General features: G+C 39.2%; 1 protein-coding gene across 1 annotated transcript in view; it reads right to left on the bottom strand.

Annotated features, from left to right (window-relative positions):
• The window catches only part of RPGRIP1 (RPGR interacting protein 1), a 92,267-nt gene that overhangs the window by 13,811 nt on the left and 52,991 nt on the right, over positions 1-25,465 (bottom strand). The window contains 1 exon segment of the mRNA XM_057544544.1: positions 11,241-11,338. Within this exon segment, the coding sequence (XP_057400527.1) occupies positions 11,241-11,338 (98 nt within the window).

The following is a 25,465-nucleotide window of genomic DNA, read 5'->3' as shown; positions in this document are numbered from 1 at the left end:
AGCCCCAGTCAAGCCTCTAGATGACTGCAGCTCCAATTGACAGCTTGACTGCAACCTCCCAGGACACCCTGAGCCAGAACCACACAGCAAAGCCACTCTCAGTTTTCCGACATTAAGAAACTGTGTGTGAAAATAAATGTTTACTGTTGTTGTAAAAAGAGAACAAAAACAAAAACAAACAAACAAAAAAACCGAGTCAAGAACAAACATAATTTGAACAGACCAATCACTACAGTGAAATAGAATCTGTAATTAAAAAAAAAAAAAACTCCCTGCAAACAGAATTCCAGGACTGGATGGCTTCCCTGTAGAATTCTACCAAACATAAAAAGCAGAACTTACACCTATCCTTCTCAAACTACTCTAAATAACTGAAGAGGAGGGAACACCCCCAAATTCATTCTATGAAGCCACCATCACCCTGATACCCAAACCAGACAAAGACACTACAAAAAAGAAAATCACAGGCTAATATCTTTGATGAATATAGATGCAAAAATGGTCAATAAAATATTAGCAAACCAAATCCAACAATACATATAAAGGATCACACACCATGATTAAGTTGGATTCATTCCAGGGTAGCAAGGATAGTTCAACATACTCAAATCAGTCAACGTGATACACTACATTAACCAAAAAAAAAAGACAAAAATACATGATTATCACAATAGATGCAGAGAAAGCATTTGATAAAATTCAATATTCGTTCATGATAAAAACTATCACCAAAGTGGGTATAGGGGGAGCATATCTTAGCATGATAAATCCAATTATGACAAACGCACAGCCAACATACTATTCAATGGTGAAAAGCTGAAAGCCTTCCTGCTAAATTCAGGAACAAGACAAGGATGTCTACTCTCCCCACTTCTATTCAACAAAGTATTAGAAGTCCTAGCCACAGCAATCAGACAAGAAAAAGAAATAAAAAGTATCCAAATTAGAAGGGAAGAGGTAAAACTCTCACTATTTGCAGATGATATAATACTCTATATAGAGAATCCTAAAGTCTCCACATAAAAACTTTAGAAATAATAAATGAATTCAGTACGGTAGCAGGATACAAGATTAATATACAGAAATCTGTAGCATTTCTTTACACTAACACTTTTTTCTAATATCAGAAAGAGAAGGTAAAAAAATAATCCCATTTAAGATCATGTCAAAAAATAAAATATCTAGGAATAAACTTAGCCACTGTGGAAAACAGTATGGCGGTTCCTCAAAAAACTAAAAATAGAACTACCATATGACCCAGGAATTTCACTCCTGGGTATATATCTGAAAAAACCAAAAACTTTAATTTGAAAAGATATATGCACCCCAATGTTCATCATAGCAGCATTATTTACAATTGCCAAGATATGGAAGCAATGTAAGTGCTGATCAACAGATGAATGGATAAAGAAGATGTGATGTATATGTATACACACACACAATGGAATATTACTCAGCCATAAAAAAGAATGAAAAATTTTCATCTGCAACAACATGGATGGAATTGGAGAGTATTATGCTTAGTGAAATAAGTCAGACAAAGACAAATATTGTATGATAGCACTTATATGTTAAATATAAAAAAAAGCGGCGGAGCAATCAAGATGGTGGAGTGGTAGGACGTGAAGCTCACCACCTCCCACAAATATATTAAAAATACATCTACATGTATTAATAATTCTCACAATATGTCTACTGAATGCTGGCAGAAGACCTCAGACTTTTGAAAGGGCAAGAAAATCTCCATGTAACCAGATAGGACAAAAGAAAAAAGAAAAAAAGGAAGTGAGAAAGGAATCAGGATGGGACCTCCCTCCTAGGAAGGAGCTGTGAAAAAGGTTCCCGCACCCTGGGAAGTCCCCTCACCAGCAGGGAGATCAGCTGGGACAGAGCTTCAGAGCCTCAGAGGAGAATGCAGCAACCAGTTTTCAGCAGCCAGAATGGACAGAGACCTGCACAGTCAGTGCCACCGCCCTGCACTCCCCAGCCTGAGATGTGCATCTGCTGGTGCGGGTTGGGGCTGGGTGCTGAAGCTCAGGCTTCGGATATCAGACCCAGAGAGAGGACTGGGGTTGGCTGTGTGAAAACAGCCTGAAGGGGCTGGAGTCTGGTGTGACTGCAACTGAGGGTGTTTGTGGAGCAAGCCCAGGCCACCTTAGAGGACAGGTGCCATTGTTTGGGGGGTGCACGAGGGGAGGGGTGGGACCCACCACTGCAGGCTTTTTCCCTGCATGTGCTCTCAGGCGGTAGGACACCACCTACACGAGCTCCAGGAGTGGTCACGAGCAGCTCCCGCACCCATCACATGCTCCGGGCATGCACATGAGCCACCACCGCCACCAAGAACCCTAGGACTGGGCACTGCCGCATCTGCACACCCCCTATCAAGGGGATAATGGCCTGCACATGCTGAGGGAAGAGGTGACAGATATCCATATTAAAACAGCCTTTGCACCAAAAATATTAAACCCACACAGCTACACAGGGACGCTTCCACATAAAAATAGCCCTCCAAGACCACAGTAGATAATTGTTTCTCCTAAACTCACAGAGCAAAAGAAATATAAGTAAAATGATGAAGCAGAGGAACCACTTCCAGTTTAAAGACCAAGAAAATTCCCCTGAAAGAATAAGCAATGAAACAGACCTCTTTGATCTAATAGACACTGGTTTCAAAAAGGGGTACTGAAGGAATTAAGAAAGGCTATTGACAGAAATGCAGAGTACTGTAAGAAGGAACTAGAAACTATAAAGAGGAACCAAGAAAAATCAGAAAACTCATTGACTGAGATGTAAGCTGAGCTAAAGGCAATAAATAGCAGAATGTATAATGCAGAAGAACGAATAAGTGACTTGGAAGATAGAATAATGGAAATCACTCAATCAGGACAGCAGACAGAAAGCCAAATGAAAAAAATGAAAGCAATGTAAGAGACCTATGGGATAATATAAAGCATGCCAACCTACGCATGATAGGAATTCCAGAAGGGGAAGAAAGAGAAAAGTGGATCGAAAATGTATTTGAAGAAATTACGGCTGAAAACTTCCCCAACCTAAACAAGGAAACAGATATCCAGGTACAGGAAGCATGGAGGGTCCCAAACAAGATAAACCTAAACAGACCTACACCAAGACTTTTTTTTTTTTCCTGCATTGGGTCTTTGTTGCTGTGCACGGGCCTTCTCTAGCTGCAGTGAGTGGGGGCTACTCTTTGTTGCAGTGCGGAGGCTTCTCATTGCGGTGGCTTCCCTTGTTGCAGAGCACGGGCTCTAGGCACGCGGGCTTCAGTAGTTGCGGTGGGCTTCAGTAGTTGTGGTGCGCAGGCTCAGTAGTTGTGGTGCACAGGCTTAGTTGCTCCACGGCATGTGGGATCTTCCCGGACCAGGGATTGAATCCATGTCCCGTGCACTGGCAGGCAGATTCTTAACCACTGCATCACCAGGGAAATTCCCATGACATATTATAATAAAAACGGCAAAAGTTAAAGATAAAGAGGATTCTAAAGGCAGCAAGAGAAACACAAACAGTTAATTACAAGAGAACTCCCATAAGACTATCAGTTGATTTCTCTATAGAAACGCTGCAGGCCAGAAGGGAGGGGCAAGATACATTCAAAGTTCTGAAAGGGAAAAATCTGTAACCCAGGATATTCTACCCAGCAAGATCATCATTCAGAATAGGAGAAATAAAGAATTTCTCAGACAAACAAAAACTAAAAGAATACAGCAATACTAAATCTATTCTAAAGGAAATATTGAAAAGTCTTCCCTAAATAGAAAAGAAGTAAGCATCTAAAGGAAAGAGAAAATAACAATTGGAAAGTAAATCACTTAAATAAGCCAGTACACAGATTTTTAAAAAATGAAAAAATTTCTGTGAAAGTGATGATAGCCACAGTGAAGAGCAAAAGTATGAACATGAAGATGTAAAAGAGTACATGAAAATCATAAAATGTGGGGAGTAAAATAAGAAAATGTAGATTTTTTTTCAGTTCCTAGAATGTGTTTGAGCCTATATGACTACTAGTCTAAGGCAAGTAGAAATAGGATGGGGTTAACATACTTGAAAAACAGGGTAACCACAGATCAAAAACATACAATAGATTCACAGAAACCAAAAAGAAGAGAACATAAGTATAATACAAAAGAAAACCATCAAACCACAAAAGGAAAAACAAAAAGAAAAAGAAAGGTACAAAGAAGAAGTATAAAATCAACAGGAAAATAAGGTTTAAATGGCAATAAATACATATCTATCAATAGTTACCTTAGGGACTTCCCTGGTGGCACAGTGGTTAAGAATCTGCCTGCCAATGCAGGGAATATGGGTTTGAGCCCTGGTCCAGGAAGATCCCACATGCTGCAGAGCAACTAAGCCTGTGCGCCACAACTACTGAGCCTACACTCTAGAGCCTGTGAGCCACAACTACTGAAGCCTGCATGCCTAGAGCCCATGCTCCACAACAAGAGAAGCCACCACAATGAGAAGCCCACACACTGCAACGAAGAGTAGCCCCACTCGCTGCAACTAGAGAAAGCCCGCACGCAGCAATGAAGACCCAACGCAGCCAAAAATAAATTAAAATAAATAAATAAATAAATTTATTTTTTAAAACTACCTTAAATGTTAATGGATTAAAACCTTCAATCAAAATACACAGAGTGGCACATTGGATAAAAGAAAACAAGAGCCTACAACATGCTGCCTACAAGATACCCACTTTAGGGCAAAGGACACACATAGATTGAAAGTAAGGGGATGGAAAAAGATGTCTCATACAAATGGAAATGAAAATAAAGTGGGGTCTCAATACTCAGACAAAATAGACTTCAGAACAAAGCCCATATAGAAAGATAAAGAAGGACATTGTATAATGATAAAAGGATCAATACAAAAAGAGGATTTTACACTCATCAATATATATGCACCTAATATAAGAGCAACCAAATACATAAAACAAATACTAACAGACATGAAGGGAGAAACTGACAGGAATACAATAATAGTAGGAGACTTTAATACCCCACTCACATCAATGGACAGATCTTCTAGACAGAAAATCAATAAGGCACAGAAATTCTAAATAATACAATAGAACAGTTAAACTTAATTGATATTTTCAGGACATTACATCCAAAAAAAAAAACAACCAGAATACATATTCTTTTTTTTTTAAATTATTTATTTTATTTATTTTTGGCTGCATTGCTGCACGCAGGCTTTCTCCAGTTGCAGCAAGCAGGGGCTACTCTTCTCTGCGGTGCGCAGGCTTCTCATTGCAGTGGCCTCTCTTGTTGTGGAGCACAGGCTCTAGGCACATGGGCTTCAGTAGTTGTGGCTCGCGGGCTCCAGAGCACAAGCTCAGTAGCTGTGGCACACAGGCCCAGCTGCTCCGCGGCATGTGGGATCTTCCCACGCCAGGGCTCGAACCCGTGTCCCCTGCATTGGCAGGCAGATTCCTAACCACTGCGCCACCAGGGAAGCCCCAGAATACTCATTCTTTTCAAGTACACATGGAACATGCCTTAGGTTTGACCACATACTAGGGTACAAAACAAGCCTCAATAAATCTGAGAGTTTAGAAATTATCTCAAGCATCTCTTCAGACCACAATGGCATGAAACTAGAAAACAACCACAGAAAAAGAAATGAGAAAAAAATGATTACATGGAGATTAAGCAACATGCTACTAAAAAAACCAATGGGTCAATGATGAAACCAAAGAGGAAATTAAAAAATACCTTGAGACAAATGACAATGAAAACACAACCATACAAAATCTATGGGATACAGCAAAAGCAGTTCTTAGAGGGAAGTTCATAGTGATACAGGCCTTCCTCAAAAAATAAGAAAAATCTCAAATAACCAACCTAACCTACCAGCTTAAAGAATTAGAAAAAGAAGAACAAATAAAACCTAAAGTCAGCAGAAGAATGGAAGTAATAAAGATTGGGGAGGACATGAATAAAATAGAGATTAAAAAACAGAAAAAAATCAATAAAACCAAGAGCTGGTTCTTTGAAAGGGTAAACAAGATTGACAAACCTCTGGCCAGGCTCATCAAGAAGAAAAGAGAGAGAACCCAAATAAGCAAAATAAGAAATAAAAAAGGAGACATAACAACTGATACTGCAGAAATACAAAAAATAATAAGGGAATACTATGAACAATTATATGCCAACAAATTTAACAACCTAGAAGAAATGGATAAATTTTTAGAAATATACAGCCCACCAAAACTGAATCAAGAAGAAATAGATAATTTGAACAGACTGATCATTAGAAGTGAAATAGACTCTGTAATTTTAAAACTCCTTACAAACAAAAGTCCAGGACCAGACGGGTTCACAGGCGAATTCTACCAAACATACAAAGAAGAATTTATACTGATCCTTCTCAAACTCTTCCAAAAAGTTGAAGAGGAGGGAAAGAATCCCAAAGACATTCTATGAAGCCACCATCACCCTGATACCAAAACCAGACAAAGACACCACCAAAAAAGAAAATTACAGGCCAATATCTTTGATGAATATAGATGCAAAAATTCTCAACAAAATATTAGCAAACCAAATCCAATAACTCATAAAAGATCATACACCATGACCAAGTGGGATTCATTCCAAGTTCACAAGGATGGTTCAACATACTCAAATCAATCAGTGTGACATACTACATTAACAAAAGAAAAGAAAAAACCAAATGATCAATAGATACAGAACAAGCATTTGACAAAATTCAACATTCATTCATGATAAAAACTCTTACCAAAGTGGGTATAGAGAGAACATATCTCAACATAATAAAAGCTATTTATGACAAACACACAGCCAATATAATACTCAATGGTGAAAAGCTGAAAGCCTTTCTACTAAAATCTGGAAAAAGACAAGGATACCCACTCTCACCTCTTATATTCACCATAGTACTGGATGTCCTAGCCACAGCAATCAGACAAGAAAAAGAAATAAAAGGTATCCGAATTGGAAGGAAAGAGGTAAAATTGTCATATGCAGATGACATGAAACTATATAGAGAAAACCCTAAACACTCCACACAAAAACTACTAGAACTGATAAACAAATTCAGCAGGATAGCAGGATACAAGATTAACATTCAGAAACCAGTTGCATTTCCTTACACTAACAATGAAATATCAGAAAGAGAATGTAAAAAAGCAATACCTTTTAAAATAGCACCTGCAAAAATAAAATACTTAGGAATAAACCTTACTGAGGAGGTGAAAGACTTATACACTGAGAACTATAAAACATTAATAAAGGAAACTGAAGATGATTCAAAGAAATGGAAAGATATCACATGCTCTTGGATTAAAAGAATTAATATTGTTAAAATAGCCATACTACTCAAAGCAATCTACAGATTTAATGCATTCCCTATCAAATTACCCATGACATTTTTCACAGAACTAGAACAAATAATCCTAAAATTTATATGGAAACATAAAAGACTCAGATTTGCCAAAGCAATCCTGAAGAAAAAGAACAAAGCAGAAGACATAAATCTCCCAGACTTCAGACAATACTACAAAGCTACAGTAATCAAAACAGCATGGTACTGGCACAAAAACAGGCATATGGATCAGTGGAACAGAATAGAGAGCCCAGAAATAAACTCACACACCTACAGTCAATTAATCTTCAACAAAGGCGGCAAGAATATAAAACGGGAAAAAGTCTCTTCAGCAAGTGGTGTTGGGGAAGTTGGATAGCTGCATGTAAATCAATGAAGTTAGAACACACCCTCTTGTCATACACAAAAATAAACTCAAAATGGCTTAAAGAGTTAAAATAAGACATGACATCATAAAACTCCTAGAAGAGATCATGGGCAAAACATTTCTGACATAAATCGTACCAATGTTTTCTTAGGTCAGTCTCCCAAGGCAATAGAAATAAAAACAAAAATAAACAAAAGGGGCCTAATCAAACTTACAAGCCTGTGCACAGCAAAAGAAACCATAAACAAGCAAAAACACAATCTACAGAATGGGAGAAAATATTTGCAAACAATATGACCAACAAGGGCTTAATTTCCAAAATATACAAACAGCTCATACAACTCAACAACAACAAAAACAACCCAATCGAAAAATGGGCAGAAGACCTAAATAGACATTTCTCCAAAGAAGACATACAAATGGCCAATAGGCACATGAAAAGATGGTCAACACCTCTAATTATTAGAGAAATGCAAATCAAAATTACAATGAGGTACCACCTCGCACGGGTCAGAATGGCCATCATTAAAAAGTCTACAAATAACAAATGCTGGAGAGGATGTGGAGAAAAGGGAACCCTTCTACACTGTTGGTGGGAATGTAAGTTCATACAGCCACTATGGAAAACAGTATGGAGGTTCCTCAGAAAACTAAAAATAGAATTACCATATGATCCAGCAATCCTATTCCTGGGCATATATCCAGACAAAACTCTAATTCAAAAATATACATGCACCCTTATGTTCATAGCAGCACTATTCACAATAGCCAAGACATGGAAGCAACCTAAATGTCCATCAACAGGTGAATGGATAAAGAAGATGTGGTACATATATACAATGGAATACTACTCAGCCATTAAAAAGAATGAAATAATGCCATTTGCAGCAATATGGATGAATCTAGAGATTATCATACTAAGTGAAGTCAGACAGACATACAAATATCATATGGTATCACATATATGGAATCTAAAATATGATACAAATGAACTTATTTACAAAACAGAAATAGACTCACAGACATAGAAAACAAACCTAGGGTTACCAAAGGGGAAAAGGGGGGAGGGATAAATTAAGGAGTATGGGATTAGCAGATACAAACTATTATATATAAAATAGATAAACAATAAGGACCAACTGCATAGCACAGGGAACTATATTCAATATCTTGTAATAACCTCTAATAGAAAAGAAACTGAAAAAAGAATATATATAACTGAATCACTTTGCTGTACACCTGAAGCATTGTAAATAAACTATACTTCAAGAAAAAAAAATATCACCACTTTACAGATGAGGAAACAGAGCCTAATAGAGGTTCAATAACTTCCCCAAAGCGGCATAGATATTAATAGCAGAGACTGGATCTAAACCACTTCTGTCTGAAACACATTTCCATGCTCCTAAACACTACACTCTCTTGCCTCCTCCTTTACCCTGGCTGACTCCAGGCACATAAAGGGACAGAGCTCACGTACTGTCTCTGGACCTTCAACTCCTTCCATCTTTCATGCCCAGCTATTTTGAAATACAAAAAGGATTGAGTATGAGGCAGGAAAGACAGGGCTGGGCCCAAGGACAGCCTATACACCTCCTTGTTTTGCACTTAATGAGACCATGACACATGGAGAAATGGCATCTAAAACAGAAACTTTGTAGCATCTGAACAAGAAACACTGACCATGAAAACCATGGCGCATGCCCAGTAAAAATGCAGATTGCCAACGACCCTGTATGACCTTCCCATGTGGTTGACTAGTAAGGGAAAATTTAAGGGAAAACAGTTCTTAGAGCACATGTACAGTGGCTCCAGGAGACAAAGGCGTAAGACTGGGAGCTGATGCAACCTGGTGCAATCTAGGCCACACCCCAACTGTCCCCTCAATGAATATTCCACCCCTAATCAAAAAGACCCCCCCGCCCATTCAAAGGGCTAAAAAAATAAGATAAAAGGGGGATCAAAAAACCTTGTGGTATGCTCCGCACTTGTGAGGATGCCTGCACTCTTCTTTGAGTGTGTAACTTTCACTTCAGCCTCAATAAACTGCTTTTTTTAAAATTTTTATTTATTTATTTTGGCCGTGCCACACAGCTTGCGCCATCTTATTTCCCTGACCAGGGATTGAATCCGGCCATGGCAGTGAAAGTGCCAAGTCCTAACCACCGGACTGCCAGGAAATTCCCCTGCTTCTTTGTTCTCTTTGCTCCTCAGCCTGTGTGTTTTTTTATCCTTTGTGTTCTGTGTTCCTTGTCCAAATTCTTTTGGACAAGTTGAACAAGAGTCTGGACTTTTGATAAAGCTTTTCTGCTATCAAGTATATGTGTCTGTGTTGTAAGTTTAATTTGGTAACAACACTAATTTTTACTAAGTGGGATCAGTTTTCATATTTAGTTTATCCAGCAACATTTTTAGGTACACAAATGTTTTCTAACAGGAGATCTTATTTAAGAGCCTTTAATTTAGGGTAATATTTTTAACGTATTCTGACTTGTAGTTCCAAAATTTGCTGACCAGCTGACTGCTTTTTGGGTTGATCTGAGATGTGCATGGTTTAGAAACTTTAGCTCAAGTTCCAGTTCTTTCACTAACTACTGCTACAATGCTGGACTTATCACTTGGTTTTCTTCACCTTTATGATCTCTAAGGTGTTACTGTCTAGTTCTAATACTATGGCTCTGATCTGTCTTACAAACATTTCTCAAGATATTAATTACATAATGTCTAAAAAAGATATAACAGATAAAAGTTCAGAAAATAAACCCTATGCTTTTCTTTACTGTTTCTAACTAAGCTCATAATCCTCAGTTAGATTTTAATCTTTCATTCAGCCACTCATTCAACAAATATTTATTGAGTGCCTACAAATGTACCAGGGAGCATTCTAGCAGCTCGAAAGTGATCGTTTTCTACCTCATTTAAAACCCCACAATATTCCAATACAATGATTGTGAATATATCTGTGGATATTTATTCATAGATTTGTGTGTGTGTGTGTGTGTGTGTGTGTGTGTATCCTCAATTAGTTCCAAAACAGATCTGAGGTCAAAATGTTTAATAAATAATTGTAATTACAGGTTTTAAAGGTTGAGTAAAAACCTTCTGAAACTGAGTGATCTCTTTGAGCCCTCCCACAAAGAATCCTTCCAGCCTCCACCTCCCAAAGTAAACCTGCTCTCTTTAGGTAGATTTAAAGAAAAGGGCATCACTTAGGCTGGGGTGAATCACCATATACAATGAAGGAGGCAGGCAAGGGATCCAAATGGGAGAGAGAAGTGTTGAAGTCAGTCCTTATTTATACCAAATCAAGAAAATGATCCTTTCACCTGCCTGTATGAACAGACTTCCATTCACTTGCAACATAAATTTAATTAAATAACTTGAATTTCCCATCTGGTTCATTAAATAAAACTGGATTTGAATGTCACACACATGGCCATTAAGCACACTGTCATTACTTACAATTTTGGCTCACGCACAATGATTACCCCAGTATACTTACTGCCTTAGGACATTTCTGAGATACAGGTGTTACTATCTCATCACTATCTGTAGTTTGTGCTTCACTGACTTCAGAAGCTTGTTCACAGGATTCTTTATCTGCCAGAGAAGAGACTAGAGTTACAGAACTGTTTTGGAGTACACTGTCTAGCCCAGAAAAGACCCAGTACCTACATCTTCAATCTACTGTTTAGTTACTAATTCTGAGTACCTAGATTTTGGCTGTAATCACTAGAAACAAACCTTCTTTTTTAAAGTTTCACTTATTCAGAAGCTGGCCAAACATACAGGGTTCACTTCTGAAAAAAGAAAGGGAAGAAAGGAAGGGAGGGAGGTAGAAAGAAAGTTTTGTCCTTTTAGGGGCTGGAGAAAATTACCAAGCCAAGGAAAAACAGTGCAATCAGGGTGTAGCAGATTGTATTTTACAAAGACAGCATCAAACAATATCTCTCATCCCACATGCTCTCTTTCGTACAATGTGATCTTGATACTCCTAATACTTTTTTTAAGGTAGGTATTTTTATGTTTATATATATTTTTATTTTTAGATTTTTATTTTATATTATAGTTGATTTACAATGTTGTGTGAGTTTCAGGGGCACAGCAAAGTGATTTAGTTATACATATACATATATCTATTCTTTTTCAGATCCTTTTCCCATATAGGTTATTATAGAGTATTGAGTAGACTTCCCTGTGCTCTACAGTAGGTCCTTATTGATTACCTATTTTATATGTAGTAGTGTGTATATGTTAATCCCAAACTCCTAATTTATCCACCCCGCACCTTTCTCCTTTGGTAACCATAAATTTGTTTTCTAAGTCTGTGAGTCTGTTTCTGTTTTGTAAATAAGTTCCTTTGTATACTTTTTTAGTATATCGCTTATATAAGCGATATTATATGATATTTGTCTTTCTCTGTCTGCCTTACTTCACTTAGTATGATAATCTCTAGGTCCACCCATGTTGTTGCAAATGGCATTATTTCATCCTTTTTATGGCTGAGTAATATTCCATTGTATATATATACCACATCTTTTTTATCTATTCATCCATCGATGGATATTTAGGTTGCTTCCATGTCTTGGCTATTGTGAATAGTGCTGCAATGAACATTGGGGTGCATGTATCTTTCTGAATTATAGTTGTGTCTGGATATGTGCCCAGGAGTAGGACTGCTGGATCATGTGGCAACTCTATTTTTAGTTTTTTGAGGAACCTCCATACTGTTTTCCTTAGTGGCTGCACCAATTTCCATTCCCATCAACAGTGTAACATGGTTCCCTTTTCTCCACACCCTCTCCAGACACCTAAAGTGCTTCCTCCAGAGGTTGACACTGAAAACCTGTCACCTTAAAGAAACCTATTGCAAGGATCTCTTTTCTGCTTTAATCATTAACCAAAGGCTAACATACTTGCTCTTGGCAAAGAAATGTCCTCAGGGATAACAGGATGAAACTTCTGTGTGAGGGCTTTAGTTACCCGCAGTGTAAACTACAGACCCTGGTGCTACAGTGCTGCAGTATAACTAATGATGGCTGCAATTGTCTCTCAGAGCTTCTCTGACAAAAATCAAGCCTAACACACTTGAATCTGGGGCTGAATCACATAGGAATTACTGTACTGAAGTTTCTATGTGAGGCTTTGAAATAAACACTGTGGGAGATCAACCGAGATGGCGGAATAGAAAGACCTTGAGCTCATCTTCTCTCATGAGCACACCTAAATCACAACTATTTGCAGAACAACTATTGATGAAAAAGACCAGAACCTTCCAGAAAAGAACTTCTATAAAGCCATAAAGAAGGAACCAGAAAGAGATGGGTCGGGGGCGGGCTTGTGATATAGTCAAGTCCCATAAGCCCTGGTGGGCGACCCACAAACTGGAGAATAATTACAGTTGCAGAGGTTCTCCCAGAGGAGTGAGAGGTCTGAGACCCACATTGGGCTCCTCAGCCTGGGGGACCAGCACTGGGAAGATGAACCCCCAGAGCATTTGGCTTTGAAGGTCAGCTGGGCTTACTTTCAGGAATCCCAGGGGGCTGGAGAAAATAGAAACTTCACTCTTAAAGAGTGCACACAAAATCTCATATACTGCAGGACCCAGAGAAGAAGCAGTAAATTGACAGGAGCTTGGATTAGTCCCACCTGCTGATCCTGAAGAATCTTTTAGAGAGACAATAGGCAACTGCAGCTCACCCTCCGGACACAGACACTGGCAGCAGCCATTTTTGGGAGCTCCTTCTACCACATGGACACTGCTGCTGGCAAGCACCACTGTGGAATCCTCCTTCTAGCGTAGTAGCCCCAGGACCCACCCCAATGCTGGCCCAACAGCCTGCAGGTGTCAGTGCTGGGATGCCTCAGGCAAAGAGACTAACTGGATGGGGACACAGCCTCACCCATCAGCAGACAGGCTGCCTTAAGACTCCATGAGCCCATAGCCACCTCTGGACATGGCCCTGCCCTCCAGGGAGCCTGCTTTAGCATCTGGACCAGCCTCACCCACCAGGGAGCAGACATCAGACACAAGAAAACCACAAACACACAGCTTGCAGACCCAGCCTACCCACCAGCAGGCCAAACCCTGACCTGGGACTGGCTGGGCTCTGGCCATGCCCACTAGCATGCCAACACAAGCTTTAGGACACCCTGGACCCCCCACAAATGTGTCAGAAACTGGCTCACTCCACCAGTGATCTAACACCAGCTCTGGGACACCTGGGCCCTGCAACCAGACTCCAGGACCTGACTCTGCCTGCCAGTAAGCTGGCATTAACCCCAGGACCTGACTTCACCCACCAGTGGGTATGCAATAGCCCTGGAGTCTTATGGCGCCTGATTCTGCTCACCAGTGAGCCGGCACTAGCCCTGAGGACTTCTGGGGTTCCACAGTCAGCTGCCTTGTGACCCAGTCTTGCCAACTGGTGGCCAGCAGCCTCCACATAAAGCAGGGCCTGGTAAGCAACCAGACCAGGGGCCAAACAAGTTCACCAGATGGCCCACAGAGTCAGCCTGCCACAACAGAAGGACCCATGCTGCTCTCATAGGGGGAACACCTAGAGCATATAGCTTGAGTGACAAGAGGGGAATATGCTGCTGGGACACGTATGACGTGTACTACAAAAGGCCACTTCTCCAAGGTCAGGAAATGTAAACAACCTAGAAGAAATATAAAAATCAAACAGCAACGTAGGCAAAATGAGGTGACAGAGGAACATGTTCCAGATAGAGGAACAAGATAAAAACCCAGAAGAAGAAGTAAGTGAAGTGGACATTGGAAATCTACATGAAAAAAAGTTCACAGTAGTGCTCATAAGATGATCAAAGAACTCAGGAGAAGGATGGATGCACAGAGTGAGAACTTAGAAGTTTTCAACAAAGAGTTAGAAAATATAAAGAACAACCCAACAGAAATGAAGACTACAATAACTAAAATGAAAAATACACTAGAAGGATCAACAGTAGACTAAATGATATCTAGAAATCAATCAGTGAGCTACAGTAGTGGAAGTCACTGATACTGAACAGAAAAAACATTGAAAAGAAATGAGGACAGTTTAAGAGACCTCTGGGACAACACCAAGCACACTAATATTCACATGATAGGGGTCCAGAAGGAAAAGAGACTGAGAAAGGGGCAGAGAACATATCTGAAGTAATAATAGCTGAAAACTTCCCTAGCCTGGGAAAGCAAACAGTCACCCAAGGCCAGAAAACAGACAGTCCCACACAGGATGAATCTAAAGAGAAACAAACCAAGATAATAATTAAAATGAGAAAAAAATTGGGCTTCCCTGGTGGCACAGTGGTTAAGAATCTGCCTGCCAATGCAGGGGACACGGGTTTGAGCCCTGGTCCAGGAAGATTCCACATGCCATGGAGCAACTAAGCCTGTGCGCCACAACTACTGAGCCTGCGCTCTAGAGCCCGCGAGCCACAACTACTGAAGCCCATGTGCCTAGAGCCCATGCTCCTCAACAAGAGAAGCCACCGCAGTGAGAAGCCTGTGCACTGCAACAAAGAGTAGCTGCCGCTCGCCGCAACTAGAAGAAAGCCCATGCACAGCAACGAAGACCCAACTCAGCCAAAAATAAATAAATAAAATAAATAAATTTAAAAATAATAATAAATAAATAAATAATAAAATGAGAAAAAATTAAGATAAAGAGAGAATATAAAAACAGCAAGGGAAAAGCAACAAATAGCATACAAAGGAACTCCCATAAAGCTATCAGCTGACTTTTCAGCAGAAACTCTGTAGGCCAGAAGGGAGTGTCATGATATATTTAAAGTGACAAAAGGGAAAAAGCTACAACCAAGAATGTTCTACCCAGCAAGGCTCTCATTCAGACTTGATGGAGAGATCAAAAGCTTTACAGACAAACAAAAGCTAAAAGACTTCAGCACAACTAAACCAGCTTTACAAGAAATGTTAAACAAAATTTCTCTAAGCAAAAAAGAAAAGCCACAACTACAAACATGAAAATTATGAAATGAAAAATCTCATCCATCAGTCAAGGCAAACATACAGTAAAGGTAGGAAATCATCCATGCACAAAACCAGTAGGAAGGTTAAAAGACAAAAGTAGAGGGCTTCCCTGGTGGCGCAGTGGTTGAGAATCTGCCTGCCAATGCAGGGGACACGGGTTCGAGCCCTGGTCTGGGAAGATCCCACATGCCGCGGAGCAACTGGGCCCGTGAGCCACAATTACTGAGCCTGCGCGTCTGGAGCCTGTGCTCTGCAACAAGAGAGGCCGCGATAGTGAGAGGCCCGCGCGCCGTGATGAAGAGTGGCCCCCGCTTGCCACAACTAGAGAAAGCCCTCCCACAGAAACGAAGACCCAACACAGCCAAAAATAAATAAAATAAATAAATTAAAAAAAAAAAAAAGACAAAAGTAGTAAAATCATATATATATCCATAATAAGCAGTTAAGGGATACACAAAATGATTAGATGTAAAATATTATATCAAAAACAGTAATCATAAGAGGAGGAGAGAACAAATGCAGAATTGTTAAAATGCATTTGAAATTAAGAGATCAGCAACTTAAAACAATCATATATATATATATATATATATAAATATATATATATATATATATATAGCTATACAAAAACCTTATGGTAACCACAAACCAAAAACCTATAATAAATATAAGCACAAACAAGAAAAAGGATCCAAACATAACACTAAATACATTCATTCAATCACAAGAGAACAAAAGAAGAAAGAAAAAAAGACCTACAAAAACAACCCCAAAACAATGAACAAAATAGCAATAAGTACTTATCAATACTTACTTAAGAAGTAAATGGGGGGCTTCCCTGGTGGCGCAGTGGTTGAGAATCTGCCTGCTAATGCAGGGGACACGGGTTCGAGCCCTGGTCTGGGAAGATCCCACATGCCACGGAGCAGCTGGGCCCGTGAGCCACAATTGCTGAGCCTGCGCGTCTGGAGCCTGTGCCCCGCGACGGGGGGGGCCGCGGTAGAGAGAGGCCCGCGCACCGCGATGAAGAGCGGTCCCCGCACCGCGATGAAGAGTGGCCCCCGCTTGCCGCAACTGGAGAAAGCCCTCGCACGAACCGAGGACCCAACACAGCCAAAAATAAATAAATAAATAAATAAATAAGAAAATCCTTTAAAAAAAAAAAAAAAGTAAATGGACTATATGCTCTAATCAAAAGACACAGAGTGTCTGGGACTTCCCTGGTGGTCCAGTGGTTAAGACTCCATGCTCCCAATGCAGGGGGCGTGGGTTCGATCCCTGGTCAGTGAACTAGATCCCACATGCCACAACTAAGAGCCCACACACCACAACTAAAGATCCTACATGCTGCAATGAAGATCCTGCGTGTTGCAACTAAGACTCAGAGCAGCCAAATAAATAAAAGAAATAAATACATATTAAAAAAGAAAAGACATAGAATGGCTGAATGGATACAAAAACAAAACACATATATATGTTGCCAACAAGAGACTCACTTCAGATCTAAGGACACACACAGACTGAAAGTGAGGGGATGGAAAAAGGTATACCCTGCAAATGGAAATCAAAAGAAAACTTGAATAACAATACTTATATCAAACAAAATAGACTTCAAAATAAAGACTGTTACAAGAGACAAAAAAAAGACACTACATAATGATCAAGGGATCAATCCAAGAAGATATAACAATTGTAAATATATATGCACCCAACACAAAAGCATCTAAATATATAAGGGGAATAACAGTCATAAAAGGAGAAATCGACAGTAACACAATAATAGTAGGAGACTTTAAAACCCAATTACAGGAGTAGAAGGACGTGCTCTCACTCCCTCTTGCAAGAACACCAGAATCACAACTAGCTGTTGGACAATCATCGACAGGAAGACACTGGAACTCACCAAAAAAGATACCCCACATCCAAAGACAAAGGAGAAGCCACAATGAGACGGTAGGAGGGGCACAATTAGAGTAAAATCAAATCCCATAACTGGTGGGTGGGTGACTCACAGACTGGAGAACACTTATACCACAGAAGTCCACCCACTGGAGTGAAGGTTCTGAGCCCCACGTCAGGCTTCCCAACCTGGGGGTCTGGCAACGGGAGGAGGAATTCACAGAGAATCAGACTTTGAAGCCTAGTGGGAATTGATTGCAGGACTTCGACAGGACTGGGGGAAACAGAGACCCCACTCTTGGAGGGTGCACACAAAATAGTGTGCACACTGGGACCCAGGGGAAGGAGCAGTGACCCCGGGGGAGACTCAACCAGACCTACCTGCTAGTGTTGGAAGGTCTCCTGCAGAGGCGGGGGGGTAGCTCTGTTTCACCGTGGGGACAAGGACACTGGCAGCAGAAGTTCTGGGAAGTACTCCTTGGCGTGAGTCCTCCCAGAGTCTGTCATTAGCCCCACCAAAGAGCCCAGGTGGGCTCTAGTGTTGGGTTGCTTCAGGCAAAACAACCAACAGGGAGGGAATCCAGCCCCACCCATCAACAGTCAAGTGGATTAAACTTTTACTGAGCTCTGACCACCACAGCAACAGTCAGCTCTACCCACCACCAGAGCTTCCCATCAAGCCTCTTAGATAGCCTCAACCACCAGAGGGCAGACAGCAGAAGCAAGAAAAACTATAATCCTGCAGCCTGTGGAACAAAAACCACATTCACAGAAAGATAGAGAAGATGAAAAGGCAGAGGGCTATATACCAGATGAAGGAACAAGAAAAAACCCCAGAAAAACAACTAAATGAAGTGGAGATAGGCAACCTTCCAGAAAAAGAATTCAGAATAATGATAGTGAAGATGATCTAGGACCTCGGAATAAGAATGGAGGCAAAGATCGAGAAGATGCAAGAAATGTTTAACAAAGACCTAGAAGAATTAAAGAACAAAGAAACAGAGATGAACAATACAATAACTGAAATGAAAACTACACTAGAAGGAATCAATAGCAGAATAACTGAGGCAGAAGAATGGATAAGTGACCTGGAAGACAGAATGGTGGAATTCACTGCTGCAGAACAGAACAAAGAATAAAGAATGAAAAGAAATGAAGACAGCCTAAGAGACCTCTGGGACAACATTAAACACAACAACATTCGCATTATAGGGGTCCCAGAAGGAGAAGAGAGAGAGAAAGAACCAGAGAAAATATTTGAAGAGATTATAGTCGAAAACTTCCCTAACATGGGAAAGGAAATAGCCACCCAAGTCCAGGAAGCACAGCGAGTCCCATACAGGATAAACCCAAGGAGAAACACGCTGAGACACATAGTAATCAAAGTGGCAAAAATTAAAGACAAAGAAAAATTACTGAAAGCAGCAAGGGAAAAACGACAAATAACATACAAGGGAACTCCCATAAGGTTAACAGCTGATTTCTCAGCAGAAACTCTGCAAGCCAGAAGGGAGTGGCATGATATACTGAAAGTGATGAAAGGGAAGAACCTACAACCAAGATTACTCTACCCGGCAAGGATCTCATTCAGATTTGATGGGGAAATCAAAAGCTTTACAGACAAGCAAAAGCTAAGAGAATTCAGCACCACCAAACCAGCTCTACAACAAATACTAAAGGAACTGCTCTAAGTGGGAAACACAAGAGAAGAAAAGGACCTACAAAAACAAACCTAAAACAATTAAGAAAATGGTCATAGGAACATACATATCGATAATTACCTTAAACGTGAATGGATTAAATGCTCCAACCAAAAGACACAGGATTGCTGAATGGATACAAAAACAAGACCCATATATATGCTGTCTACAAGAGACCCACTTCAGACCTAGGGACACATACAGACTGAAAGTGAGGGGATGGAAAAAGATATTCCATGCAAATGGAAATCAAAAGAAAGCTGGAGTAGCTATACTCATATCAGATAAAATAGACTTTAAAATAAAGAATGTTACAAGAGACAAGGAAGGACACTACATAATGATCAAGGGATCAATCCAAGAAGAAGATATAACAATTATAAATATATATGCACCCAACATAGGAGCACCTCAATACATAAGGCAACTGCTAACAGCTCTAAAACAGGAAATCGACAGTAACACAATCATAGTGGGGAACTTTAACACCTCACTTACACCAATGGACAGATCATCCAAAATAAAAATAAATACGGAAACAGAAGCTTTAAATGACACAATAGACCAGAGAGATTTAATTGACATTTATAGGACATTCCATCCAAAAACAGCAGGTTACACTTTCTTCTCAAGTGCACATGGAACGTTCTCCAGGATAGATCACATCTTGGGTCACAAATCAAGCCTCAGTAAATTTAAGAAAATTGAAATCATATCAAGCATCTTTTCTGACCACAACGCTATGAGATTAGAAATCAATTACAGGGAAAAAAAATGTAAAAACACAAACACATGGAGGCTAAACAATACGTTACTAAATAACCAAGAGATCACTGAAGAAATCAAAGAGGAAATCAAAAAATACCTAGAGACAAATGACAATGAAAACACGACGATCCAAAACCTATGGGATGCAGCAAAAGCAGTTCTAAGAGGGAAGTTTATAGCTATACAAACCTACCTAAAGAAACAAGAAAGTCTCAAGTAAACAATCTAACCTTACACCTAAAGGAACTAGAGGAAGAAGAACAATCAAAACCCAAAGTTAGCAGAAGGAAAGAAATCATAAAAATCAGGGCAGAAATAAATGGAACAGAAACAAAGAAAACAATAGCAAAGATCAATAAAACTAAAAGCTGGTTCTTTGAGAAGATAAACAAAATTGATAAGCCATTAGCCAGACTCATCAAGAAAAAGAGGGAGAGGACTCAAATCAATAAAATTAGAAATGAAAAAGGAGAAGTTACAACAGACACCACAGAAATACAAAGCATCCTAAGAGACTACTACCAGCAACTCTATGCCAATAAAATGGACAACCTGGACGAAATGGACAAATTCTTAGAAAGGTATAACCTGCCAAGACTGAACCAGGAAGAAACAGAAAATATGAACAGACCAATCACAAGTAATGAAATTGAAACTGTGATTAAAAATCTTCCAACAAACAAAAGTCCAGGACCAGATGGCTTCACAGGTGAATTCTATCAAACATTTAGAGAAGAGCTAACACCCATCCTTCTCAAACTCTTCCAAAAAATTGCAGAGGAAGGAACACTCCCAAACTCATTCTATAAGGTCACCATCACCCTGATACCAAAACCAGACAAAGATACTACAAAAAAAGAAAATTACAGACCAATATCACTGATGAACATAGATGCAAAAATCCTCAACAAAATACTAGCAAACAGAATCCAACAACACATTAAAAGGATCATACACCACGATCAAGTGGGATTTATCCCAGGGATGCAAAGATTCTTCAATATACGCAAATCAATCAATGTGATACACCATATTAACAAAATGAAGAATAAAAACCATATGACCTGGGCTTCCCTGGTGGCGCAGTGGGTGAGAGTCTGCCTACCAATGCAGGGACACGGGTTCGAGCCCTGGTCTGGGAAGATCCCACATGCCGCGGAGCGGCTGGGCCCGTGAGTCACAACTACTGAGCCTGCGCGTCTGGAGCCTGTGCTCCGCAAAAAGAGAGGCCGCGACAGTGACAGGCCCGTGCACCGCGATGAAGAGTGGCCCCCACTCTCCGCAAGTGGAGAAAGCCCTCGCACAGAAACGAAGACCCAACACAGCCAAAAATAAATTAATTAATTAATTTTAAAAAAAAAGGAAGACATTTAAAAAAAAAAACCATATGATCATCTCAATAGATGCAGAAAAAGCTTTTGACAAAATTCAACACCCATTTATGATAAAAACTCTCCAGAAACTAGGCATAGAGGGAACCTACCTCAACATAATAAAGTCCATATACGACAAACCAACAGCAAACATCATTCTCAACGGTGAAAAACTGGAAGCATTTCCTCTAAGATCAGGAACGAGACAAGGATGTCCACTCTCACCACTATTATTCAATATAGTTTTGGAAGTCCTAGCCACAGCAATCAGAGAAGAAAAAGAAATAAAAGGAATACAAATTGGAAAAGAAGAAGTAAAACTGTCACTGTTTGCAGATGACATGATACTATACATACAGAATCCTAAAGATGCCACCAGAAAACTACTAGAGCTAACCAATGAATTTGGTAAAGTTGCAGGATACAAAATTAATGCACAGAAATCTCTTGCATTCCTATACACTAATGATGAAAAATCTGAAAGAGAAATTATGGAAACACTCCCATTTACCATTGCAACAAAAAGAATAAAATACCTAGGAATAAACCTACCTAGGGAAACAAAAGACCTGTATGCAGAAAACTATAAGACACTGATGAAAGAAATTAAAGATGATACCAACAGATGAAGAGATATACCATGTTCTTGGATTGGAAGAATCAATATTTTAAAAATGACTATACTACCCAAAGCAATCTACAGATTCAATGCAATCCCTATCAAATTACCAATGGCATTTTTTACAGAACTAGAACAAATCATCTTAAAATTTGTATGGAGACACAAAAGACCCCGAATAGCCAAAGCAGTCTTGAGGGAAAAAGACAGAGCTGGAGGAATCAGACTCCCTGACTTCAGACTATAGTACAAAGCTACAGTAATCAAGACAATATGGTACTGGCACAAAAACAGAAACATAGATCAATGGAACGAGATAGAAAGCCCAGAGATAAACCCACACACCTATGGTCAACTAATCTATGACAAAGGAGGCAAAGATATACAATGGAGAAAAGACAGTCTCTTCAATAAGTGGTGCTGGGAAAACTGGACAGCTACATGTAAAAGAATGAAATTAGAACACTCCCTAACACCATACACAAAAATAAACTCAAAATGGATTAGAGACCTAAATGTAAGACCGGACACTATAAAACTCTTAGAGGAAAACATAGGAAGAACACTCTTTGACATAAATCACAGCAAGATTTTTTTTGATCCACCTCCTAGAGTAATGGAAATAAAAACAAAAATAAACAAATGGGACCTAATGAAACTTCAAAGCTTTTGCACAGCAAAGGAAACCATATACAAGACGAAAAGACAACCCTCAGAATGGGAGAAAATATTTGCAATCAAATCAACGGACAAAGGATTAATCTCCAAAATATATAAACAGCTCATTCAGCTCAATATTAAAGAAACAAACAACCCAATCCAAAAATGGGCAGAAGACCTAAATAGACATTTCTCCAAAGAAGACATACAGATGGCCAAGAAGCACATGAAAAGCTGCTCAACATCACTAATTATTAGAGAAATGCAAATCAAAACTACAATGAGGTATCACCTCACACCAGTTAGAATGGGCATCATCAGAAAATCTACAAACAACAAATGCTGGAGAGGGTGTGGAGAAAAGGGAACCCTCTTGCACTGTTGGTGGGAATGTAAATTGATACAGCCACTATGGAGAACAGTATGGAGGTTCCTTAAAAAACTAAAAATAGATTTACCATATGATCCAGCAATCCCACTACCGGGCATATACCCAGAGAAAACCATAATTCAAAAAGACACATGCACCCGAATGTTCATTGCAGCACTATTTACAATCGCCAGGTCATGGAAGCAACCTAAATGCCCATCGACAGATGAATGGATAAAGAAGTTGTGGTACATATATACAATGGAATATTACTCAGCCATAAAAAGGAACGAAACTGAGTCATTTGTTGAGACGTGGATGGATCTAGAGACTGTCATACAGAGTGAAGTAAGTCAGAAAGACAAAAACAAATATTGTATATTAACGCATGTATGTGGAACCTAGAAAAATGGTACAGATGAGCCGGTTTGCAGGGCAGAAGTTGAGACACAGATGTAGAGAACAGATATATGGACACCAAGGGGGGAAAACTGCGGTGGGGTGGGGATGGTGGTGTGCTGAATTGGGCAATTGGGATTGATATGTATACACTGATGTGTATAAAATTGATGACTAATAAGAACCTGCAGTATAAAAAAACAAACAAACAAAACAAAAAACCCAGTTACAAAAAAAAACCAAAACCCAATTATATCAATTGACAGATCATCCAGACAGAAAATCAGTAAGTAAGCAGAGGCCTTAAATAACACATTAGACAAATGAACTTAATTTATATAGAGAGCATTCCGTCTGAAAGGAGCAGAATACACATTCTTTTCAAGTGCACGTGGAACATTCTCCAGGATAGATCACATACTAGGTCACAAAACAAGCCTTGGGAAATTTAAGAAAATTGAAATCATATCAAGCATCCTTTCTGACCACAATGCTACAAGATTAGAAATCAACTAAAAGAGAAAAACCACAAAACAAAACAAAACAAAACACGTGGTTACTAAACAATATGCTACTAAACAACCAATGGATTACTGAAGAAATCAAAGAGGAAATCAAAAGTACCTAGAGACAAATGAAAATGAAAACATGATGATCCAAAACATATGGGATGCAGCAAAAGCATTTCTAAGAGGGAAGTTTATAGTGATACAACCTTATCTCAGGAAACAAGAAAAATCTCAAATAAACAACATAACCTTGCGTCTAATGGAACTAGAAAAGAACAAACAAAACCCAAATTAGTAGAAGGAAAGAAATCATCAGGTCAGAGCAGAAATAAATGAAATAGAGACTAAAAAAAAATAGAAAAGATCAATGAAAGTAACAGCTGGTTCTTTAAAAATATAAACAAAATTGATAAAACTTTAGCCAGACCCTAGAGACACAGATGCAGAGAACAAACATATGGGAGGAAGCAGGGGTGTGGTGGGGTTGGATGAACTGGGAGATTGGGATTGACATACATACACTAATATGTATAAAATAGATAACTAATAAGAACCTGCTGTATAAAAAATAAATAAATAAAATAAAATTCAAAACAAACAAACAAAAAACTTTAGCCAGATTCCAAAAGAAAAAAAGGGAGATGGCAAAAATAAATAAAATCAGAAATTAAAAAGGAGAAGTTACAATGGACACACAGAAATACAAAGCATCATAAGAGACTACTATGAACTATATGTGAATAAAATGGACAACCTAGAAGAAATGGACAAATTCTTAGAAAGGTACTATCTCCCAAGACTTAACCAGGAAGAAATAGAAAATAGAAACAGGCCAATTATGAGTAATGAAGTTGAATCAGTAATTGAAAAATTCTTAACTAACAAACACTTAGAGAAGAGTTAACACCTATCACTCTCAAACTATTCCAAAAAAAACTGAAGAGAAAGGAACAATTCTGAACTCATTCTACAAGGCAAATGTCACCCTCATACCAAAACCAGACAAAGATATTATACAAAAAAGAAAATCGTAGGCCAATATCACTGATGAACACGAATGCAAAATCCTCAACAAAATTTTAGCAAACCACATGCAACAATACATTAAAAGGATCATACATCATGACTGAGTGGAATTTACCCCAGAGATGCAACGATTTTTCAATATGCACAAATGAATCAATGTGGTATACCACATTGACAAACTGAAGAATAAAAACCATGTGATCATCTCAATAGATGCAGAAAAAGCTTTTGACAAAATTCTAAATTCATTTATGATAAAAAATTCCTCCAGAAAGTGGGCATTGAGGGAACCTACCTCAACATAATAAAGGCCATACAGCTAATAACATACTCAATGGTGAAAAGCTGAAAGCATTTTCTCTAAGATCAGGAGCAAGACAAGGATGCCAACTCTCGCCACTTTTATTCAAC

The sequence above is a fragment of the Balaenoptera acutorostrata genome, chromosome 3, assembly GCF_949987535.1.
Source record: "Balaenoptera acutorostrata chromosome 3, mBalAcu1.1, whole genome shotgun sequence".
NCBI classification, from domain to species: Eukaryota; Metazoa; Chordata; class Mammalia; order Artiodactyla; family Balaenopteridae; genus Balaenoptera; species Balaenoptera acutorostrata.
The sequence above is the reverse complement of the archived record's forward strand: the minus strand, read 5'-3'. Positions and strand labels throughout refer to the sequence as shown.